The sequence below is a fragment of the Maylandia zebra genome, linkage group LG19 (assembly GCF_041146795.1).
Source record: "Maylandia zebra isolate NMK-2024a linkage group LG19, Mzebra_GT3a, whole genome shotgun sequence".
NCBI lineage: Eukaryota > Metazoa > Chordata > Actinopteri > Cichliformes > Cichlidae > Maylandia > Maylandia zebra.
In genome coordinates this window covers 18,759,419-18,781,028 of record NC_135185.1, presented here as the reverse complement: position 1 = coordinate 18,781,028, position 21,610 = coordinate 18,759,419, and the positions used below count along the sequence as shown (strand labels likewise).

Here is a 21,610-nt window from a genome sequence, read left to right as displayed (position 1 = left end):
TCCTGAACATTCGCTGACTCTACAGGAAGTAGTTTGCAGCAGCGGCCGGATGTATTGCGAGAACACAGGAACAACAAAGAGGAGAAAGCACCCGGGTTTAAACCCGACTCGAGAACCCCCAAATTAAGAAAATTATCTTGCGTTCATAGCAGGTAAGTGTCTTTCTTTTAAGGGACCTTTTCAGGAACCATTTGAAATTTGGGTTACGTAACTTACCCAGCGCTAACCACCCGCAGCGGTCGCAGCCTGCTCTATCGTTATTACATTATTGGCTATCGTTAACTAGCCATTTTAGCGAATCTCCAATTAAAAATGACCTCTGTGAGTAGTTATTACAGCTAGATAATCAACGTTACAGCTTACTGGTTTCTCTCTGATAGGCATGTAAAGTCAGCAAGAAGAAGGGATCAAATAATACAGATTTTGGATTTCCCGGCGTGTAATCAGCAGCGTGAACGTTACATTCCCATAGATGTTTTATTTTTATTTTTATGGCCTTCAAAGATATCTTCAAGTCTTCAAGTACAGGTTCAAATACAATTCTCACGAGTCTCTGTATACACAAGAAGAGTTACTAATCAGCGTAATCATTCTTCTTGTATACAATGGCTGTGAAGTGAACACTGCCCTTGTCTGATCTCCTCCCCCCAAAATGTGTGTGTACATACACACGCATTTTGTATATATTGATTGATTGAAGTTCGACCAAGGCTAATTTGTGGCTCAAATGTTACCTTGACATATCGTGTTGTTATCTCTTAAAACTGAAGTCTTATCAAAATCTATTTCCTCCTTATTTTACAATAAGAAAGGCCTCTCTGTGGAAAGATAGACACATCGACATAATTCAGCACAATCAAGGTTGTTATTTAAGCCTGATATTTAAGTTTATCCTAGTATTTAAAATGTTTTAATTAAAATGGAATGACTGATAAGTCTTCGAAACGATTTCACAGGTAATATTTTTGAGAAATAACTGGAACTGTTTAAAATATGAGAAGAATGTATTTTTAAAAAAAGGGTGAAATTGTCTTTTAAAATGATTTCCAACTCTGCGAAACACTGAATTCCACCACTAAGTAAATTCCTACCACTTAATTAGTGCTACTTTAGTATTTTATATGGGTCTTAGGTTTTTTAACATGCATTTTTAGGTTGGCTTTTAACATTTTTACAGTGGCCGGTAGACAGGAAAGTAGTTAAGATGAGCAGCAAAGGGCTGTGGATCTGAATCAAACCTGGGCCGCTGCGGCATATGGTTGCATGTTCATGCTGTGAGCTAACCGACACCCATATTGGTCTTGTGTTTTGTAACAACATGCACACGCAATGGAACTCTGATATTCACTGATATTTAACATGTTTTCTGATTAATTTACTTTTGTCACTGTCCCTTTCATTTCACATAACAAATTTGCCTAATCTAGTTTATAATCTGCACAAAACATGACTCTCTCTGTCTTTACACGCTTGATTTATTCCTGTGTTGGTGGTTATATGTTCTATTGACCCACTTCTCTTTCATCAGGGTTGAAAAGTTCCAGTTTGCATGTAAGGACAAGAGTCCACCGAGCCAACAATGGCGAACAATGCAGAGGATATCGAAAACAATATGGTCAGTATGAAATAAAGTTTCACAGTGCCTCTAATGCTATATCCGTCTATTTTAATGTAGTGATTAATGATTGCCACACAAGAGTCTCAGTAAGAGGGAAGTAAAGTTTCGTAGTCATTTTGTAACGTCATGTGCTGTTGAGTAGTTTTAATTGAATCATTTAATTTGGTCTCTGTTACAGTAAATTGTCCAGGACAGGGTGATTATATTCTGATAAGGAGCAGTGTGTTTCAGCTGACAGCACAACCATTAACCTTTAAATCATACATAGAAGCTTTAGGAACAAGTTGGCTTTGTGCTCTGAAGTTTGCTGTTACTGTAAACAAAGGCATTTCCTCCTTCGTGGAGTGAATAACTCAAAGTCCCTTTTTACTGTCATAGTGCACTTAACAGTGCTTAGCCTTGTGCTTTACAACAGTTGAACTCATACACTGCATCTATATTTCAGCTAAGGGAACACTTTGTTTCTGTTTTCCAGCCAGATTTGTCAGAGTGACAAGTCTGGCTAGGAAGGGCGTGCTGTTACAGTATCACTACATACCTGGTTAATTTATTCAGAAAAGCAGTCTGTATCTCTTTTGTCCTTGAGACCAATATTGGCCTAATTCCCAGGACTGAGACACAAAGCAGCATACCACACAGCGAGGTCATTTTTGCACAGCAGCCTGTTTAAAAGCTCTGGCAGCTTTCACTACTCGGATCTCTGGAGACGCCTCCTGTCTTCATTTCTGTGTACCTGGTACAATTGCTTCATGTCTAGGCTGCCGCATGTCTCGACTCGTCTGGCAGCCTGACAGTTTTAGTTCACACAGTCTCCTTGAGTTGCGTCCTTATTTTGTCCTGACGGGACAGATCCTCAGGGTGAGTGGGAACAAGCACGCTGCTGTTATCCTTGGAGCAAGAGAGGCGGTGAGCCAGTCAAGTGCACATATGGATCATCTGATAACATTTAGTTTTAATCTTTCACATTTTGGTGTGCATTTGTTTTCAATTTAAGCAAATAAAGTGGCTAAATGAAAACATTTAATTTGCCAATATAAAGAAGAAACTACTTTTGGCTGCTTCTGTAATCATAAGGTGGTCACCACAGCGTTCCTGGCACAACCCTAAAGGGATTTGTGTCTCCTCCTGTGATTGATCTGGGGATCTTTCATTTGTTAGGCAAATGTGTACACCACTAGACATTTGTGTGGCAAAATCTTATTTCAGAGATTTCATTATGTATGTGTAAGATACATTTTTTAACTCTATCATAGTAGGTAGGGGCTGATAAAACTGTCTGAGGGAATTTTATTTAGTAACGGGAGGCATAACTGTGTGTGTGTGTGGTTGTTTGTTTGTTTGTTTTTCACACATTTCAAATATGGCTCTTTTCCTGCATCAGCAGAACCAACAGGAGGCTAACAGATCCCCAGATTCCACCCAGAAACCACAAGAAACTGGTGTGCCCAGAGCGCGGTCCAGAGGTGGTTCAGCAGCTGGTGCTGGAGCTGGAACTGGAGGAGGAGGTGATAGTGGCGGTGGAGGAGGTGGCAATGGCACCAGCCCGGAGCAGAATGGGCAGCCCCCCGCTGCTCCCGCTCCAAGAGTGGTGGAAAGAGAGGAGGAGGAGGATGAGGAGGAGCTGACTTTGAAATACGGGGCCAAGCATGTCATCATGCTTTTTGTCCCAGTGACGCTTTGCATGGTGGTCGTCGTGGCAACCATAAAATCTGTCAGCTTCTACACCCAGAATGACGGGCAGAGATTGTAAGTGCTGTGACCCATTTCACACTGATTGTAATAGGGAAATGAGATGATCCAAGGCTCACATTAGAGCCTCTGTTTGAATGACATGCAGTGCAGGTCAGGAGAACTGCCACTAGGTATAGATAATGTAATGTGCTTGTGTCCATGCTTTGGGCATGTAGACAGTAATACGTGTAGCTTTGTTAATGCTTAAGATCTTTATAGAGAGCCTGAATTTGGCTCAAACCACAGAAAGATAATCTTACATATCTTTAGTTTTTCTGAAGACTTTAATGCCCCTGAATCATCTGCTCCAAAACTGTAACTGTAGTGTGTGTGTGTGTGTGTGTGTGTGTGTGTGTGTGTGTGTGTGTGTTTAATCTGTCACTTCAGGATCTACACACCATTCCCTGAAGACACAGACACAGTAGGACAGAGAGCCCTCAACTCCATTCTGAATGCCACCATCATGATCACTGTAATCATCGTTATGACTTTGGTGCTGGTGATGTTATACAAGTACCGCTGCTACAAGGTACAGATTAACACCTCTAACATCTTGCTGCACCACGTATATAGTCTTATTAGCTGCACCCTAGAGTGTAAAAACACTTAATGTTTCAAGGCTTTTTTACAGGATGTGTTTAAACTTGTTAAAGTTGGAAAGACATAGCTTCACTAGGAACATAGTGTTCGTGATAATTTGTTATTTAGCTGTACGGCTTAGATAAAAAAAACAACAAAAAAACCCAATAAAAAAACAAATACAGAAATCTCCTGTGGAAAAGCGCCAAACACAAAACATGTTTTAAGTTGTCTGTCAGTTGGTGTAGATCCCCAGTCAAGTTGTAGAAATATGATTTCAGGAACTGTGACTGTGTTAGAAACAAAATAAAGTTGGTAAGGTGTGGCTCTAAATCACTGCTTCCTTTATCAAAGCTCCTTCATTATTATTGAAAGGTTTAGTTTTTAATCAATACTTGACTTTTGCATTCATAATTTTTGTTGAATTAGCAGAGAGTAGTTATAAGAAACAGACACCATTGTTTTCCCTTTCCATTGCTAGAATGCACAGCATGATGGATACATTTACACATTGAGTTGGAGACTAAAATAAAAAATACAGGGATTAAGTGTGATGAAATATATAGCAATTTAATCATGGAGTGATCACAAATACAAATACAGCTCTCATTGATGCTGTTTTCTGCTTGTCCATTGTGTTTCCTGTGGTCTACCTTGTATTAAACATGGCTTTGCAACATATATAAAAGTAAACCGTCTGAGCTAAAAGCACAGGCTTCAGACTGCTGCAAACACAGATCAATTTTTGCTATTCTTGGGCTGTATGTGATGGCAATAATACAACATCTCTCATACGGTCATCTCATGAACACTGCTCTGTGACCACAGAAGCCCCACCCACAAACCTTCTGCTGGCAAAGCAAATGTAGCTATACTACAGGATAAGTGGTAAGAACATGGACTGGAGTACATCAGAGAACCAACTCCCATTACATGAGATTTTTAGGGTGGAAGAAATGGTAGCAGAAATTGAGTTGAATGAGTGTTGGAGAAAATGTGAGCCACATATTAGTGACCATAATCACATATTTTGGTCATACCCTGAAGTAAAAATGTTTCAGGAGGAGAGATTAAAGAGACTCAAATTTTCATTAAAGACCTAAAGGCGACTCCTTTTGGGTCAAATATTGTAGTTTAAATCAAATTCTAGATACAGAGTCTTACAAGCACAGATTCGGTGAAATATTCTGTAAATAATGCGGATTTTTGTTCTCACAGGTGATCCAAGGCTGGCTCTTCCTTTCCTCTCTCCTCCTGCTCTTCTTCTTCTCCTACATCTACCTCAAGTAAGCCGCACAACTTAACTTTTAATGCAGTTGTTACAAACATTTCAAAGTGTCAAGCAGTTTAATTCATTATGCTTTCACTCTGTCCAAACAGAGAGGTTTTTAAGACCTACAATCTGGCCATGGACTACGTAACCCTAGCGATAATAATCTGGAATTTCGGAGTGGTGGGGATGATGTGTATTCATTGGAAGGGACCTCTGCGGCTCCAGCAGGCCTACCTCATCATGATCAGTGCCCTGATGGCCCTGGTTTTCATCAAGTACCTGCCAGAGTGGACTGCCTGGCTCATATTAGCTGTCATATCTGTCTACGGTAAGTCTCGCACGCTGCTTTTTGACCTCTGTGTTCTTTAAAGTCTTCATCAAACCTTTGAAGATGTTTTTGTGTGCTAATGTCCAGTCATCTGGTTTCTTTTAGCGGTTGCGCTGGATAAAAGCATGGAGGGGGGGAAAAAAGCTAAACTTTAAAATGTCAGTTTTAAGATATATAAACTTTTGATTTTTAAACAAAAACTTTTTAAGCAATTGAGCCTTTTCTATATTTTTGATAAATGAATAAACTCTGAAATAAAACCTAATCTTGACCAATCCGTTACACCTTTAACTAAACACCACTGTGCAAATGTATTCTTACTTATAGGAAAATGTTTTCTCTCTGCAGTGGTATGTATGCAAGTGTTGAAATAACTCGTTGCTAGAGGGAAGAATGTTTCTCAAGAGCTAAAACGTTTACAAAAGTACTTGAAAATGGGGTGAAAAGTCTGTGAGGAATGGAAATGTGGGGGCAGAAGGGCTAAAAGCCAAACCTGATATCCAGAGAGCACACACAGATGCTCAAACTGTCAAATCAGTGGTGGCAACAAGAAACACATACGGTAGATAGATTAGGTGTCAGTCACAGAGGAATTTTTGAGTTAGTGTTCCAGGCTTAAATCACTTTGCGTTTATGCCATAGGAAGTGTGTTTGCCCGAAAGCTTGCTTAATATTTTTGTCTTGATTTGTGCATTTCCTCAAAGACAGCGCACTGGGACAAAGTCCAGGGTATATCAAGCGTCATCAAATTAGATTTCCTGTTAGTGTGGCAGTTTTCTTTTCCAAGAATACTATTTAACTGGGAGCCAAAGTTTAGCCACAGATCACAGTGTTGTGTAATACTTGGATGTATCATAAATTTTGCCGTGTTTCAATAAACTAGGAAATAAACCCTTTAGAGATTTGGGACTGCCAGAAACTGTGCATGTTAACTTAAGCTCCTGCCCCTTGTTCATAGAAGATATCACATCAGGTCATTTGGCCTCTTAAAGAACCCTCTGTTCAGTAGCTAACATCCTTTTTCTGGCCTCTGTCGTCTTTTCTCTTGCAGATCTGTTGGCAGTGCTCTGTCCCAAAGGGCCTCTGAGGATCCTGGTGGAGACTGCTCAAGAGAGAAATGAGCCCATCTTTCCAGCTCTCATCTATTCTTGTAAGATGGACAATGTCCGCAGGCCTACACCACTACATTTAGTAACATTTTGCTGATATTTAAGGGGTTTTAAAAGCATATTACATCAAGAACTTAGGAATTACAGGTATTTTTATACACAGTCCCCTTTCTTCAGTGGCTCAAAATTAATTGGACTTTTAAATGACAGGAGAGAATTCATCTCTTGTTATTTCATGACAAATTAAGCAGACATAATGCCTAAAATTGATTTAAAGAGGTAAATTTGTAATTTATAGCTTAAATAGCACGGTAATATAATTAATTTCATCACTAAGAAAACAACTTTGCAACGTCTGCCTGAAGAACATTCATCAGGAGCTCGGCACATTTGTTAAGGTCTACAATCAGGGGACGCCTTCATAACCGGAAATACAGAGGGTTTTCAACAATGTACAAAACACTGTTTACACTCAAGAACAAAACGACCAGATTAGACTCTCCCAGAGTCCCAGTTCTGGAAAAAAATCTTTGGATAAACAAAACGAAGACTAACTTGTAACAAAATGATTGAAAGAGAAAAGTATGGAGAAGGACACAAATTGATCATCAGCCAAAGAAAACCGCATCATCCGTCAGACATGGTGGAGGTGGTTTTATGCCATTGGCCATGTCTGGCTGACAATCGGGTCACTAGTGTTTAATGATGATGCGACTGCTGATAGAAGTAGTAGGATAAATGTGAAGTGTATAGGGCTGTAGTATCTGCTCTGATTCAGCGAGATCTAAGAACCAGCAGAGCTTACTTTTCATTTACTGCAGATTAAACGGAGAGCAGAAAGACCCACACACATGCAGCATTGAAGGTAGCTATAGCAAAGGCCAGCATTTAATAATGTCCGTTGATTCTAAATATCACGGCGCCATTAACTGCAAATGATTTTCCTCCAGTTAGTAAAAACAATCATTATATTTTACATTATGTCAGTTTAATTTGAGCCTCAGAAAATGTAGGACTCTATAAAATTGGCTGCAACTTACATGGTTAATACAACTTGCGTTAAAGTCCTTGAAATAAATCTGAAAGTCTGCACTTCAGTCACATCTCAATTGTTTTTTGGTTTAAAATTCTCTGTGGTGGTTTTACGGAGGCAAAACTACCAGCGGTCTCCAACCTTTTTTGCGCCACGGAGCAGTTTATGCCCGACAATATTTTCACGGACCGGCCTTTAAGGTGTCGCGGATAAATACAACAAAATAAAACTAGTACCGGTACCGAAACAAAGAAGATTTATTCATAACACACGTGAAAAGACCCAGGAAAACCGAGTTAACGATAAAAACGATAACAAAATGACGCTGAAAACCGATAAAAGTCAGTATCACACATCCTGCTTTAAACAGTGAGACCTTAACCATTCACCTCCATTCAAACACTCAAATGTTTTTAAATATCATCAGAAACTTCAGCTACCTTCAGCAGTTATTTCTAATGAAACTTCTTCTGCTTTCAATAGTTCAAATAATCTTAAATTTAAGCTTTGTTTTAGAATGTCTGCCTTCCCTTAAACAGATGGTGTTTCCTTTAATGGACACTTCAACTTCATATAGTGCTTGTTTTTTTTGTTTTGTTTTGTTTTGTTTTTTTCCGCTCATTTTAAGATGTGTTTGTAGCACTCTAGCTTCAGCTGTTGCTAACTTATATTTACCTTTTAAAGGCTCTTAACACAAACCGATCTCCCAAACCTTCTTCTCCAGCTACGATGGTGTGGCTCGTCAACATGGCAGACACAGACAGGCCAAATAGGAACTCGACAGAAGCAGCTTCGCCTCAACAAGAGCCTCAAGAAGGTAACTAACAACTCAAAGAGATGGACTGCGCTTGACTTTGGTGCTCGACGGTAGGGCTGTACGATAAAACGATATATATCGGATGATGATATAAAAACATCTATCATTTCATTTTACGCTATCGTTTGTTTCGTGGTGTCGCAAAATAAACGTTTACGGCAATATTTTTTCACCGTTTTGATGGTCACTGTAGTGGCTATATTCATTTCTTAAAGTTCTCTCTTTCTCTTATATTTAATATAACCACACTACGGACGGACAAGCGCCTGTTTTTATGGGTTGTCGTTAGCAACAACGGCGGTCAAACCATCGGGTGTCCGCTTGTTTATTTTCCACATAAACCTTTCACAATAAAGCTCAAGATCCTGTTGAGACTTTTCAAAATAAACTGAATCACGTGAAAGAGTATGCAGAGTATTTACGGATGAGAAGCAAAAAAGAGCCGTCAGGTGCTAAAAATAAACCTTTGACTCAAACGTTAGAACAGGCTTTCCCCCGCAGCACGCTGTGTAATAAATACAAAGAAAACGGCGGCCGTTACAACTTATGTCTAAAAATGTATAGTTTCATGCATCTGTTAAAACACTCGACTTCAGGTACACGACGCCCAGCTGGAAACACTTCACACAAGTTGAGCTGCCCCAGATTCACAGAATTTACAGACAATGTTAAAATTTTGTGATTTATATTGTTATTGGACGATAGATGTCTTATATCGGGATATGAGATTTTGGTCATATCGCACATCCCTACTCGACGGTTACTTTTCAAACCTGACTGGTATCTTTTTTCAGCACCAGTGGCATCTCCGGTCCCATCGAGTCCGTCACAGGATGATGGAGGTTTCAACCAGTCCTGGGTCAGCCAGCAGGAGCATCGACTGGGGCCGCTCCAGTCCACCGAGGAGACCAGACGGGAAATCCAGCAGATGCCCTCAGCGCGTCCTCCTGTTGAAGAGGACGATGAGGAGAGTAAGTGGTGAAACAATATTGAACATTATGGCTGACTAATGTGTGGTTACTGCTGGATCTTATGTAGTACTAAGTACACAGGGCAGATGGAAGCATAAACAGAATGTTAAGTAATGGAACAAGTATATTTACTAACGTTGGCGTCCATGCAGGATTGCAGATTTAAGCCCAGTATTCCCTGCAACTATGTGGCTTTGCAGCGGTGAATTATTCCACTCTATTCTACAAGTATTACTTAAAATGGGCAAAGATCCTACCTGCGTTTTCTGAAAACAGCTGCCTGCTGAAACATAAAATATTTTGTCGTGCTCCATAGAGTTGAGCATCATACTTTAAATCATCCAGATTAGCTATTAAGTAAAAACAAAACCCGTCAGGGTCATTTTTAGATTTTAAAAGTGTAAAAAATTTAAAAGCCGGGTTTGGTAATTCAAACCTGTGAATTCTCACATTGTCTGCTTTCTTCTTCTCAGCGTGTAATCATCAGCTTTCACTTCCCTCTTCTACTCAGACATTAAACATTTTAGGAATGTTTTTAAGTATTCCCTTTTCTGTGAAATTGGGGGCATGTGTGAATGGAACTATTTTGGGACTGAGAAAATTAGGAAGCGATTATTCAAGGAAATTGCTAGTGTTCATCTCTGTGCTATATTGAGGCCAGTGCTCGTTTTAACTTAAAGCTTCAGTAAATATGGGGTGAGCGATCTTGTTTGTACAGTAATTACACACAAGGAAAGGTTTCTATAAGGGTTATAGGTTGTGTGGCTGAAGCAAAACTTGTTTGAATTGACTCCACCCTGAATGTGGCGTCCCTCTGCCTCCTCAGGGGGTGTCAAGCTGGGACTCGGAGACTTCATCTTCTACAGCATGCTGGTGGGAAAAGCCTCAGCCACGGCCAGCGGCGACTGGAACACCACCCTCGCCTGCTTCGTAGCCATCCTCATTGTGAGTGATCAGCTGTTTATTTTGGTATCAAACTCGACTCACCGCAGTTTCAACCCTCTCTCGGTGCACAGTACCCACCCCCCTTTATGTAAACCTCTTGATTACATAATAAGCAATTTTTTGCCTCCTTCAGCGCTGATTTTGTTTGGTATACAATTACTCAGTGTGCTATTTCCAAAGTGTTTTATTTTGTCTGTCTCTGCCCCCGCAGGGCTTATGTCTGACTCTGCTCCTCCTCGCCATCTTCAAGAAAGCACTCCCCGCTCTGCCCATCTCCATTTTTTTCGGCCTCGTCTTCTATTTCGCCACAGATAACTTGGTACGGCCCTTCATGGACAAGCTGGCGCTACACCAGTTCTACATTTAGCAGGACGCTGCCCTGATAACCCTCACCCACATAGCTCTCCGGCCAACAACATGAGAGCAGCTCCTTCACAGCCGGGGAACAAAGAGCGATGCTGGGGCCCCTCCCGCCCCCACATCCCCTCCTAAGAGCTCATGATGCTGGGACACAAGTTGTTTTTTCTCTGCCTTTTTTTCTGGCACCGAAGGAGCGTATTCTCCACAACAGCTGTTCTTAAACCTTTGTATTTCTGTGTTAAACCAAGAAGCGACGCTTCTCGCTCGGCTTGGGATCTCATCTTCAGTTCGTTCGCTGATCAACAGCTTCAGGCGCAGTCCAAACCCAGTGGGAAGCTTTTACTTTTATTTATCCAGGGAAGCTTTACAAGAGCTCATCCGCTCCTTTCTCAGCAGTGCCCATTTTTTTTCTTTTTTTTGCATACACACAGACACCCCCCCCCAAACACACACACACACACACACTCACACACACACACACACACACACTCAAAACTGGGAGAAGCCCAGTCCAACCGCAGTCTTCTACAGCTGTGGCTTTACAGCAGGTGCCTTCCTCAGGGACACCTTAGCGGTAGCTGTTGAGCAAAGGGAGACGTTTTCATGAAATCTTCCTTTAAAGACTTTGAACAACCTTCCTGTCACATCTGTTTGCATTACTGCAGAGCTACCACTGGCCCCGAACTAAACCGAAGATTACCAAGCCTTCATCAGACGAATGGACACTCAGTGATGATAGTGATAATAGATAGAAATGTGTAGTTTGATTGTGTATAAGATATCAGTCACCAGAGTGTGCTTTTCTCACTGCTAAGAATGGTTAAAAAAAAATCACTTTAGACACGCAGAAGTCTGAAGCAGGTGTGATTTACATTGATGTACGCTGAAATGGATGCTTTGATCATGTGAGGCTCTTCCTTATGTGAATAGTAGAGACTTTTCTCTCTTGGACTGAATAATAAGTGTTATTGTGGCACCCATTACATAATTTCACCAAGTTTTCTGCCCCCAGTTTTAAATGGAATCAGATTTGAATTCGCAGCTCGTAGAGGGAGGAAAGAGCACTACAGTGACACTCTCACACCTGAGACTTGTCTGCCACTGAGGAGCTCTGCTGGAGCAGCCGGTGGTTCAGTGCCTTGCTCAAGGGAATTTAAGTAGTTGTTGTTGTAGGCCAGAAACATCCTTTTCCTTCTTTTTCCCTTGTCTTTATTTTTATTTTTATTTTCCAACCTGTCGATTGGGATTGTAACCTGTGATCACATGGTCACAAACTCTGAACCTTTAGGCTATAGCTGCCCTCATGATGCTCGCCTGGTGCTTTTTGGAACTATGCTACATCGATACTGAAATGATTTTACTTACAAGCAGATACAGTTATGTTTTGTTTTGGGGTTTTGTTTTTTTTTTTCAACATATGCAGAAAAGAAACAGTACTTTTAGAGACATGACTGTATTCACTGGATTCCTGCCAGTTTATTAAAACCTGCGAGCGTGTGAAAACAGTGACGTGCAGTTGTTGAGCGTCAAAACCTGATAAGTGAACGAGTGCATCTATTTCAATTTGACACCTCAATTTGCAAACAACTTAATCTCCACTTATGAAGCAGACTGCTTTAGTCGGATTAAAACCAAAAACTTTCATTCAAAAATTTAAAAAAGCGATATGATATGTGTAAGAACAAAAAGCCTGCACATTACTTTGGAGGGTGACCAGCACTTCTGTTATTCCACTAGAGGCTCATGCTTGCAAAGAGAAGAATTCAAGAGGCGACATTTTAAACAGACCGTTTTTTCCCCCCCCCCCCTTTTGGTTTTTGGGAATGACCTGGGTAACTGGCTTTTTTTTTTTTTTTTGTCCTTCACATGCTTATGTGTGTTATGCAAGGTTCCTCCAATTCAAATTTTGTTCTTTTTTTTTTTTTTTAATAAAAAAATGAACAATAAAATTGAAAAAGCCTTTTTTGTTTTATTGTTGCTGCAGTTTCTTATCAGACATCTGCTTCTATATCCATTCTCAACCTGTACAAACGGTGGGACCACAGTTATAGTCCTGGAAGTCTTTGCTCTTTCTGCTACTTACAGTTCATAGCTAATGCATCGGGCCACCACCAAATGTATGGTTTACACCACAGCTGCCCTAAATTAACAGAATTGTTAATTAATGTCTCTGTATCTTGATTCTGTTCATCTGGAGCGTTTTCAGTGGGAGAAACATTTTGTCACTCATCCAAGTGACTTCTTCAGGCACTTGGATCAAATATTTAGTTAAGCAGATGAATCGAGATAGAAACAAAACAGGATATTTAGTCATTTCAGCACAAAAGCTATAAACTAGATTGTTCTCTTTTTCATTTCCACACCCCACAAAGGTCAGGATCAACATCAACCTTCAAATAGTTGAAAAACACTTTAGCCTTTTTTGATTTTCAGTGAGCAATCCCTCATGAGATTGTCGCAGAACTACGCGGGTCGGTGGGAACATTGTGGAAATTCCTCAGCGTGCTGGTAAACTGGCATCCCGCACTCAGCATCCCCTGATGCCAGCTGGCTGGCAGACGCAGTTGGCATGTAGCCTGGGGCACTGGTCGCTTTTGCTGTCACCATGGGGATTGTTTGGCCTCGCTGGCTGGGACAGTGGCACAGTATGGCAGTTTACCCAGAATATTTAGCCTCATACTGTGACTTACCTAACAAGCCCTCAGTGAGGCCTCCTCCTGGCATGCAAATCCTGCAGCTTGACCGGTGAACACCTACGAGTTAATTCCATTATGCTTTCCTTGCACTGATTCCAGAAACCTGCTCTGTTCAGATTAAGTTATACCCTGCACTTGAAGCTCTTTTGGGCTTCTCACCAAGGGGGAAAAAGATTCAAACTTATTTTAACTTTCTCCCTTCAATGAAAGACACGCAAGTCTCATGTGCTGCACTGACATAGATATAGACACTGCAAATATTAAAAGTGAAAATGCACAAAAATTAGACTTTATGGATGTGCAAGTATTTGCTGGAAAAGTGCAGTAAATCCCCTCATAGACGTTTACACTATGAAGGGCATCCATAGTACCTGTCAGTTGTGAGATGTAACTCTGCAGATGAACAGTCATTAACGAGAATGAGACTGTCATGACTGGACAGCTGGGTCAGAGCATCACCAAGATGGCAGATATTACCAGGTTTTTCCAGCATCCAGTGATTAGTGTGTACCAAACGTGGTCAAAGAAAGGACAACCGGTGAACTGGTGACAGGGTCATAGGCAGCGAAGACTCATCAGTGTGTCTGGTGATGTCTGCAGATGATGTCTGCACAATAGAAAAAGAAGTAACAGAAACAGAGTGCATCTCATAGACCAGTCAGAGTGGAGCACAGAGCAATGGAACGTGGATGAAACCCACTGTGGTGCGTTCAAGTTTACCTGGGAAAGAGAAGGAGGCAGGATCTATGAGAAGAAAGCTACCAGGTGGAGGTAGTATGATGCTGGGTAATGTTCTGCTTGGACACACTGTGTCCTGGTACTCATAATGATGTTACTTTAATCTCTACCGTCTATCTAAGAGCTCAATACAACTGAGCATCTGAAACAGGGGTCAGGGGGACCTACACTACAGGCAGGTACTTTTAATTAATATAGATTCATACATAGGACACATTCATATTGGTTAATACTAATGGTAAGCCAGCAAGTAAGACTTAACACTTCACATGAAAGCTATAACTTTCCACATCCCTCTGTGGCTGTGGCTGTTTAAGCTCCTTTACTGGGCATGTGAGACCACAGAGTGAACTGAGGTAATCTGCCAATCACTGTCATCCTCTAATGGGAGTCGATTTAGCCAGGAGACTTTGTGGCTGTGTATCACACCTGTGCACGTAAGAGGTTTCCCAGGATAGTGCTAATAAGGAGATTATCGTGCAGGGAGGGACGTCTTCTGCATGTGAGACATGCAAGGAATTGAGGATTAGGCTTCGTTAATCGCTCTGCGCAGACAACAAGCGCAGACACTCAGCGGCACGGGAGAGAGGACACGAAGCTTTGACAAAAAGAGCAGAAAAGCCCGTAAAGGTGAATAAATAACCACCAGAGATGTCCAAGGACAAGCTGGAGAGCCTGGTGAAGCGTATGGAGGAGACACTGTCGGAGATGGAGCAGCTGAAAACGCACTGCGGAAGGCAGAGCGAGGAGCTGAGCCAGCTGGTGGTGGAGCTCCGGCGAGAGAACCAGGAGCTGGTGGAGAAGTACAACCAGCTCGCTGTGGAGATGAAGGAAGCCAAGGAGATTATAGAACAACTACAGGACACAAAATATGCCTTCAATGCAAAAGAAAGGCAAGCTCAGAAGCTCAGCAGGCAGCTCTGAGGGCCGACATGCAGAGTGGGAACCCGATGTGACCCAGTCCTGTAGGAAAACCAGACTGGAAGGCGAATGGAAAAAGAACAAAGTATTGCTCGTTGAAGATGATGTCTAGAATCTGGGTGGGCATGCAAAATAAACTGGGCACAGCTGTTTCCTTTAACATATAGAGTGAACATATGTGTACAGTTAATGCCTGCGGCAGAGTGGCTGTAAAGCTTAGTAATTTGAATGTAACTTAAATCCTGTGGCTTAGAGTCCTTTTAAAGCTGCAACAAGACTTAATGACCAGGAATAAAAACCGAAAGTCTTTAAGAGATGTGGATGTGGAAAGTGTGGACTTGAAAATGGGTGAAGATTATGCACAGAGTAGAATTATGCTCATTAGATTTCTATAATTAAAACAACATTCCTGGAAGCTAAGATACACTTCCCTGTAAAGTTATTACAGGATAAAAGCCACTGGATATTATTTTTAAGTGGGTGGTCAGCTATTTTTGGTTGTGTCAAGGACTAAAAATAACTTGCTATCCCTCCCGCCCACAGAAAGAGTGCAAATACAAGAAAAACAGAGAAAATGTGCTTTGATTTGTTGTTCAGCATGTTTAAATTCTAAACATCTTATGCATATAAGACTGACAGTTGCTTGTGTTAAGGCTTTTTGCATCATGTTAATTTACAATTTTAATGGTTTTACACTGCATAAAAAAACTGATGTAGTCAAACATGTGCATTAAACATGCATTCTTTCTGAAAGCCAGCAGGTGGCGACTTCACTGATTTTGAAAGGAAGTCCGATTGTATAAAAGGTTCTGAGAAATGAGCCTGATTTTCACTTGATTTATTTCCTCTGTAAAGTTTTAATTGCTAGTTTAAAGTCTCAAGGAGCACAACCTCACGATCATTTTCAAGTTATAGTCATATTTAAAGCAAAACTAACGATATATCAGGGTACGTGTTAGGGTGCGGTGACTTTGTAATTGCTCTCATCATGTATTGTTTTTGGGGTTTCAGTCAAATCCACCCTTTGCCTACTTTTAACAAACCCAGATAGGGATGATCACCACAAGGCTTAAAATCAATCCACAGAAACAGTCTGAGGGTGTGGCTGCCTTAAGCCTTCTCAGGCAGAGCGAAGGAGCAGACTCAGTGCTGACAGCTATACAAAAAAATCTTTCTCTCTCAAATCTTATTTGTGGCATTTTGTTGTTTTCTTGTACTTTTGTCCATAAGAGTAAAATTCCATACAGCTGTTTTGAAAAACATTTGACCAATCACATCTCTGCTGACATCTTGTGAGACAGCAATGACACACGTGTGCCTAGATTTTTAAAAAAATATTCCACAACTCTGACTTCAAATCATCTTCACCTGTTAATGTTCAGTTAATATATTCTACAGAACACATCAGGGACCTTAATTTGCCCTGAAATCTGAGCTCACTGCCGTGAACCACAGCACAGATCTTCAAACATGCACTGAGATTCATGTACTGTAGGTTTAAAACTCATGTCACAGGTGGCCTTTTGCCTCCCACAGCAGGCACATCGCTGCCTTCAAGGACAAAACATATTCAAGATGATAAAGGACATTATTGTAAGATAACAACAGGAGACTTCAGTGACTGAGGTTTGCATTTTGCTTGTTTCACCTGACTGCATCCTGACTTTGGATCCTCTCTTCGATATTCCTCACAAGCTTTCTCAGTAGTTGAAATCCAACACTAATCAACACTCTGATTGTGAGTATGTACAAAGTGAGTGGTACTGCAAAAAGTTCCTTTAACTCTAGAGAGTTTTGCAGTGTTGAAACTGTAGAAGATATCAAAATTGTTTGGATTGTAAAAATACTTTAGGAGGAGTACAATATAGATAAAAAAAGGCCAGTTCAAAGACGTTCGTCATCAAATGAATGTTGGAACAAGCTTGTGTAGCATGCTTTCTTCCAATGACAACAACTCTGAGCTACTTTGTTAAGAAGAGTAATAATAATGACAATGTACCAAATGACAGTCAAGGTGATTTAAAGAGTTTTTAATTTAATTAAAGTGCACCTTTAATTAAAGGTGCTGCTGAAACAAGGAAGAAAATTAAAAGGATCTAATGTCTTTATCAATGAACATCTAACCAAACACAACGCTGAAATAGCCAAAAAAGCGCGACACCTTAAGAAGCTGGGAAAAATCCAAGGCACTTGGACGACGAACTGCAAAATATTCATTAAACTAAACGGATCACCAGAGGAAGCCAAAGTTCTGACCATTAAAAATATGGCGGATCTCGAAAAATATCAGTGAGCAACACGATCTGGACGGCAAACAAGGTAACAGACAACCACACACTCACTTATGACACACACTGGAAGGAAAAACTCAGATACATCTGGAAGAATCAGCTGCATCAGTCAGACAGTTGCAGAATATGATCAATTGGAACTGAAAACATTTAACTATATGGATCACAATACACACGACTTGGAATATGAAATAGATCCAGACAACAACTTTTTCTCATCTAACAATAACAATTGCTGCTACTATACAAATAAAGACTACAATCAGAGGATTAAAACTGAGAATAAATTATCAATTATCCACTTTAACTGTAGAAGTCTCTATGCTAATTTTAGTCATATCAAAGAATATCTTAACCAGTTTTCACATCCATTTAGTGTCATTGCCTTATCAGAAACTTGGATCAATATGGAAAAAGGAACAGACTTTGAACTGGAGGGTTATGAATTCACATTTATAACTAGGCGAAACAAAGGAGGAGGAGGAGTGGCCTTGTATGTGGACAAATCCTTGAAATTTAATGTGGTGGAAAAGATGACGATGGTGATTGATAATGTACTAGAATGTATTACAGTTGAAATTTGTAAAGAAAAAAGTAAAAATGTAATCATTAGCTGTATATACAGAGCTCCAGGTAGTAGTATTGAGACATTTAAAGACTGGATAGAAGAAACATTTATTGAAATAGCTCGCAAAAAAGTTTTCATTTGTGGAGACTTCAATATTGATTTGCTAAACCCAAATAAACATAAAACCACTGAGGAATTTATAAACACAATGCACTGTATGAATCTATTCCCTAAAATTATTAGACCTACCAGGATTACATCACATTGTGCAACTCTCATAGACAACATTTTTGCAAATGACATTGAAAATAAGACTGTAAGTGGACTCCTGATTAACGACATAAGTGACCATCTTCCAATTTTTACAATCTATGATAGGAATTACAAGATCAATAAAATGGACAGTAAAAAAGAGTACAGACGAGTAAGAACAGAAGAAAGAATGAATGCATTTAAAAAAGATTTATTGAAGGAAAACTGGGGTGAAGTATATCAGGAACAGGACGTTAATAGTGCTTATAATAAATTCCTTAGAATATTTACATTACTGTACAATACCAACTGTCCAATAAAGCAATATAGTAGGAAACAGAAATATATGGACTGTCCATGGATAACAAAAGGTCTGCAAAATGCATGTATAAAGAAAAATGCTCTATACAGAGAGTTCTTAAGAACGAGAACTAAAGATGCTGAAATCAGATACAAAAGATATAAAAATAGGTTAACTAATATACTTAGATTTAGTAAAAAGGAATACTATAAGAAGCAATTAGATATAAATAGAAATAATAATAAAAGATTATGGGAAATCCTGAACAGTGTTATAAAATGTGGGACTGGACAAAAGAACTATCCCAAGTATTTCATTTGTAATGACCATGAAGAATACAATATGGATGTTGTGGCAAATAGTCTCAATCAATGAATTCTTTGTAACTGCTGGACCAAATTTAGCAAGAACAATCACTCATCCTGGGAAAGCACAGGAAAAACCCGATACACTGATTGACAGAAATCCATATTCTATGTTTCTCACAGCCGTTGATGAAAATGAAGTTCTTGAAATTGTCAAAAAATGTAAAAATCACAAATCTTTGGATTGTAATGATATTGATATGATAGTGGTTAAAAGAGTCATTGAGGCTATTATAAAACCATTTACATACATCTGTAATTTATCATTTCAAACTGGTCGATTTCCAGACAGAATGAAAATAGCAAAAGTTATACCTCTATACAAATCGGGAAACAAACACCATTTCACAAACTACAGGCCTGTCTCTTTACTACCTCAATTCTCAAAAGTTCTTGAAAAACTGTTTAAAAACAGACTGGAAAAATTTATAGATAAACATAAACTACTCACTGAGAGTCAGTACGGATTCAGATCAAGCAGATCAACATCATCGGCACTATTAGATTCAATAGAATACATCACAAATTCCATAGACAAAAAGCAATATGTGGCTGGGTTATTCATAGACTTGACAAAGGCATTTGACACTATAGATCATGATATATTAATAAGAAAACTGGAACGTTATGGTGTCAGAGGGGTAGTTTTAGATTGGGTCCGGAGTTATTTAAGTGACAGAAAGCAGTTTGTGAAAATAAATGGTGGTTGCTCCTTATGTATGGACATTGCTTGTGGTGTACCCCAAGGGTCAGTTTTGGGTCCAAAATTCTTCAACTTGTACATTAACGACATCTGTAAAGTGTCCAAAGTATTAAAAATGGTTCTCTTTGCTGACGATACAAACATTTTTTGCTCTGGTGATGATCTGCAGAATTTATTGGAGGATATGACTAATGAAATAAGTAAAGTGAAGTTCTGGCTTGATAAAAACAAATTATCATTAAATTTGAATAAATCTAAACTTATGTTATTTGGAAATAGTAGTTTAAATACAAATGCAAAGATTCAAATAAATGGTGTTCATATTGAAAGAGTCAGTGAAAATAAATTTCTGGGGGTAATAATAGATGAAAAACTTAACTGGAGAGCTCACGTAAGATATATTCATTCCAAAGTATCACGAAGCATTGCAGTACTAAACAAGGCAAAACAGGTATTCGACAGAACATCACTTCATATTCTCTACTGTTCACTGGTTTCACCATACTTAAGCTATTGTGCAGAGGTCTGGGGCAATAACTATAAAACCACATTACATTCACTTTTTACTCTTCAAAAGAAAGCAATTCGAATCATCCACAATGCAGGTTATAGGGAACATACAAACTCACTATTTTTGCAGTCTGAAATATTGAAAATTGACGATATAGTGAAATTCCAAACAGCACAAATTCTATTCAAAGCAAAAAATAAAGAACTACCAGGTAATATTCAGAGTATGTTTTTTTTGAAAGAAGGAAGTTATAATTTAAGGGGTTTTTGTAACTTCAAAACAATGAAGGTACGTACTACAAGAAAAGGCTTTTGTGTTTCTGTTCAAGGAGTGAAACTATGGAACAAACTGAATATGGAATTAAAGCAATGTCCAAACATAAAACTGTTCAAAAAGAGTTATAAAAATATGATCTTCTCGATCTATAAAGAAAAGGAAAATATTTAAATTAAGTGAATGTCTCTATTTAAAAACAAACAAACAAAAAATTCATGATGTGATATTATAGTATATAGTATATCAGAAATCTGTTCACTATTTTTATTACAAATTATATCAGTAAGGAAGCTGACTAAATATTCACTGATAATTTATGGGACAGGGGTGGGATTAAATAAGTGTATACTTCTTCCCACTCCCTTTCAACATGTAAATTAATCAGAATGTTTTTTTGTATGTAATTTGTATAGTATATATATTTTTTTCTCTCTCATTTCTTTTCTAAATGTACTTGTATATTGTTCACATGTTGAAATAAATTACCAATCAATCAATCAATCAATCAATCAATCAATCAATCAATCAATCAATCAATCAATCAATCAATCAATCAATCAATCAATCAATCAATCACCTATTACCCTTATTTTAGCTCAATATGTTTTTTGTCATCACTCATCCGAGTCACTTCGTCTCAGCTGCTATCCTCAGCTGGCTGAGGATAGCAGGTTTCCTCAGCCTTCTGAACAGTACATTTGCACAATAACTGGAACCAGCCCACTGAATGAGCAATGGGCTCTGAAATCACTTCCTTGATCATTATTATGCAAAATTGTCGTGACTATTCAAGCTCATTTTTCATCCACGGTTTCTGAGAGTAGCGCTAGCTGTGTTGTGAGATATATAAGTCTGAAAATGTATATATATCAAACAATATCGCAATGAGTCCTTTTGCTTTTGATGGTTTAAAGTATATACGTTTACCAAAATAGGCTGCTGTGGTCTCTTTAAACAACGGCCTTACCAGTGATAAAATAAACGCACGGTTGTGCAGTGTATAGGAAGCATGTTATTGTAAATGTCATACACTGGATTGAAGACACAGAGTCTTGAGAGCTATAACTAGGTGGTATATTTGATTTGGACCACAGGAGGTTACTCAGTGTCTTGTTGATGGTCCACTGAATTTAAGCAGAGTGAGAGGTGTGCTAGGTTTGCCAAGTTTGCACTAAAGATGAAGGTAACTGAAATTCTACATATTCATTCTTAGATTTGAGAGCC

The 21,610-nt window shown here is 39.2% G+C and overlaps 1 protein-coding gene across 2 annotated transcripts; it reads left to right on the top strand.

Annotated features, from left to right (window-relative positions):
- The first annotated feature begins 21 nt into the window (after positions 1-21).
- Positions 22-12,267, top strand: psen1 (presenilin 1). 2 transcript variants are annotated; one of them, XM_004539992.5, is made up of 11 exons: positions 22-152; positions 1,529-1,615; positions 3,003-3,364; positions 3,737-3,878; positions 5,147-5,214; positions 5,309-5,529; positions 6,581-6,679; positions 8,396-8,488; positions 9,283-9,459; positions 10,286-10,404; positions 10,616-12,267. In XM_004539992.5, exons 2-11 carry the CDS (start codon positions 1,580-1,582, stop codon positions 10,769-10,771), a joined length of 1,473 nt encoding a protein of 490 aa, XP_004540049.1. In that variant the 5' UTR covers positions 22-152; positions 1,529-1,579; the 3' UTR covers positions 10,772-12,267. The 2 variants fall into 2 exon arrangements, with proteins under 2 accessions (XP_004540049.1, XP_004540048.1); XM_004539991.5 differs by having other exon boundaries at positions 3,000-3,364.
- Positions 12,268-21,610: the final 9,343 nt, after the last annotated feature.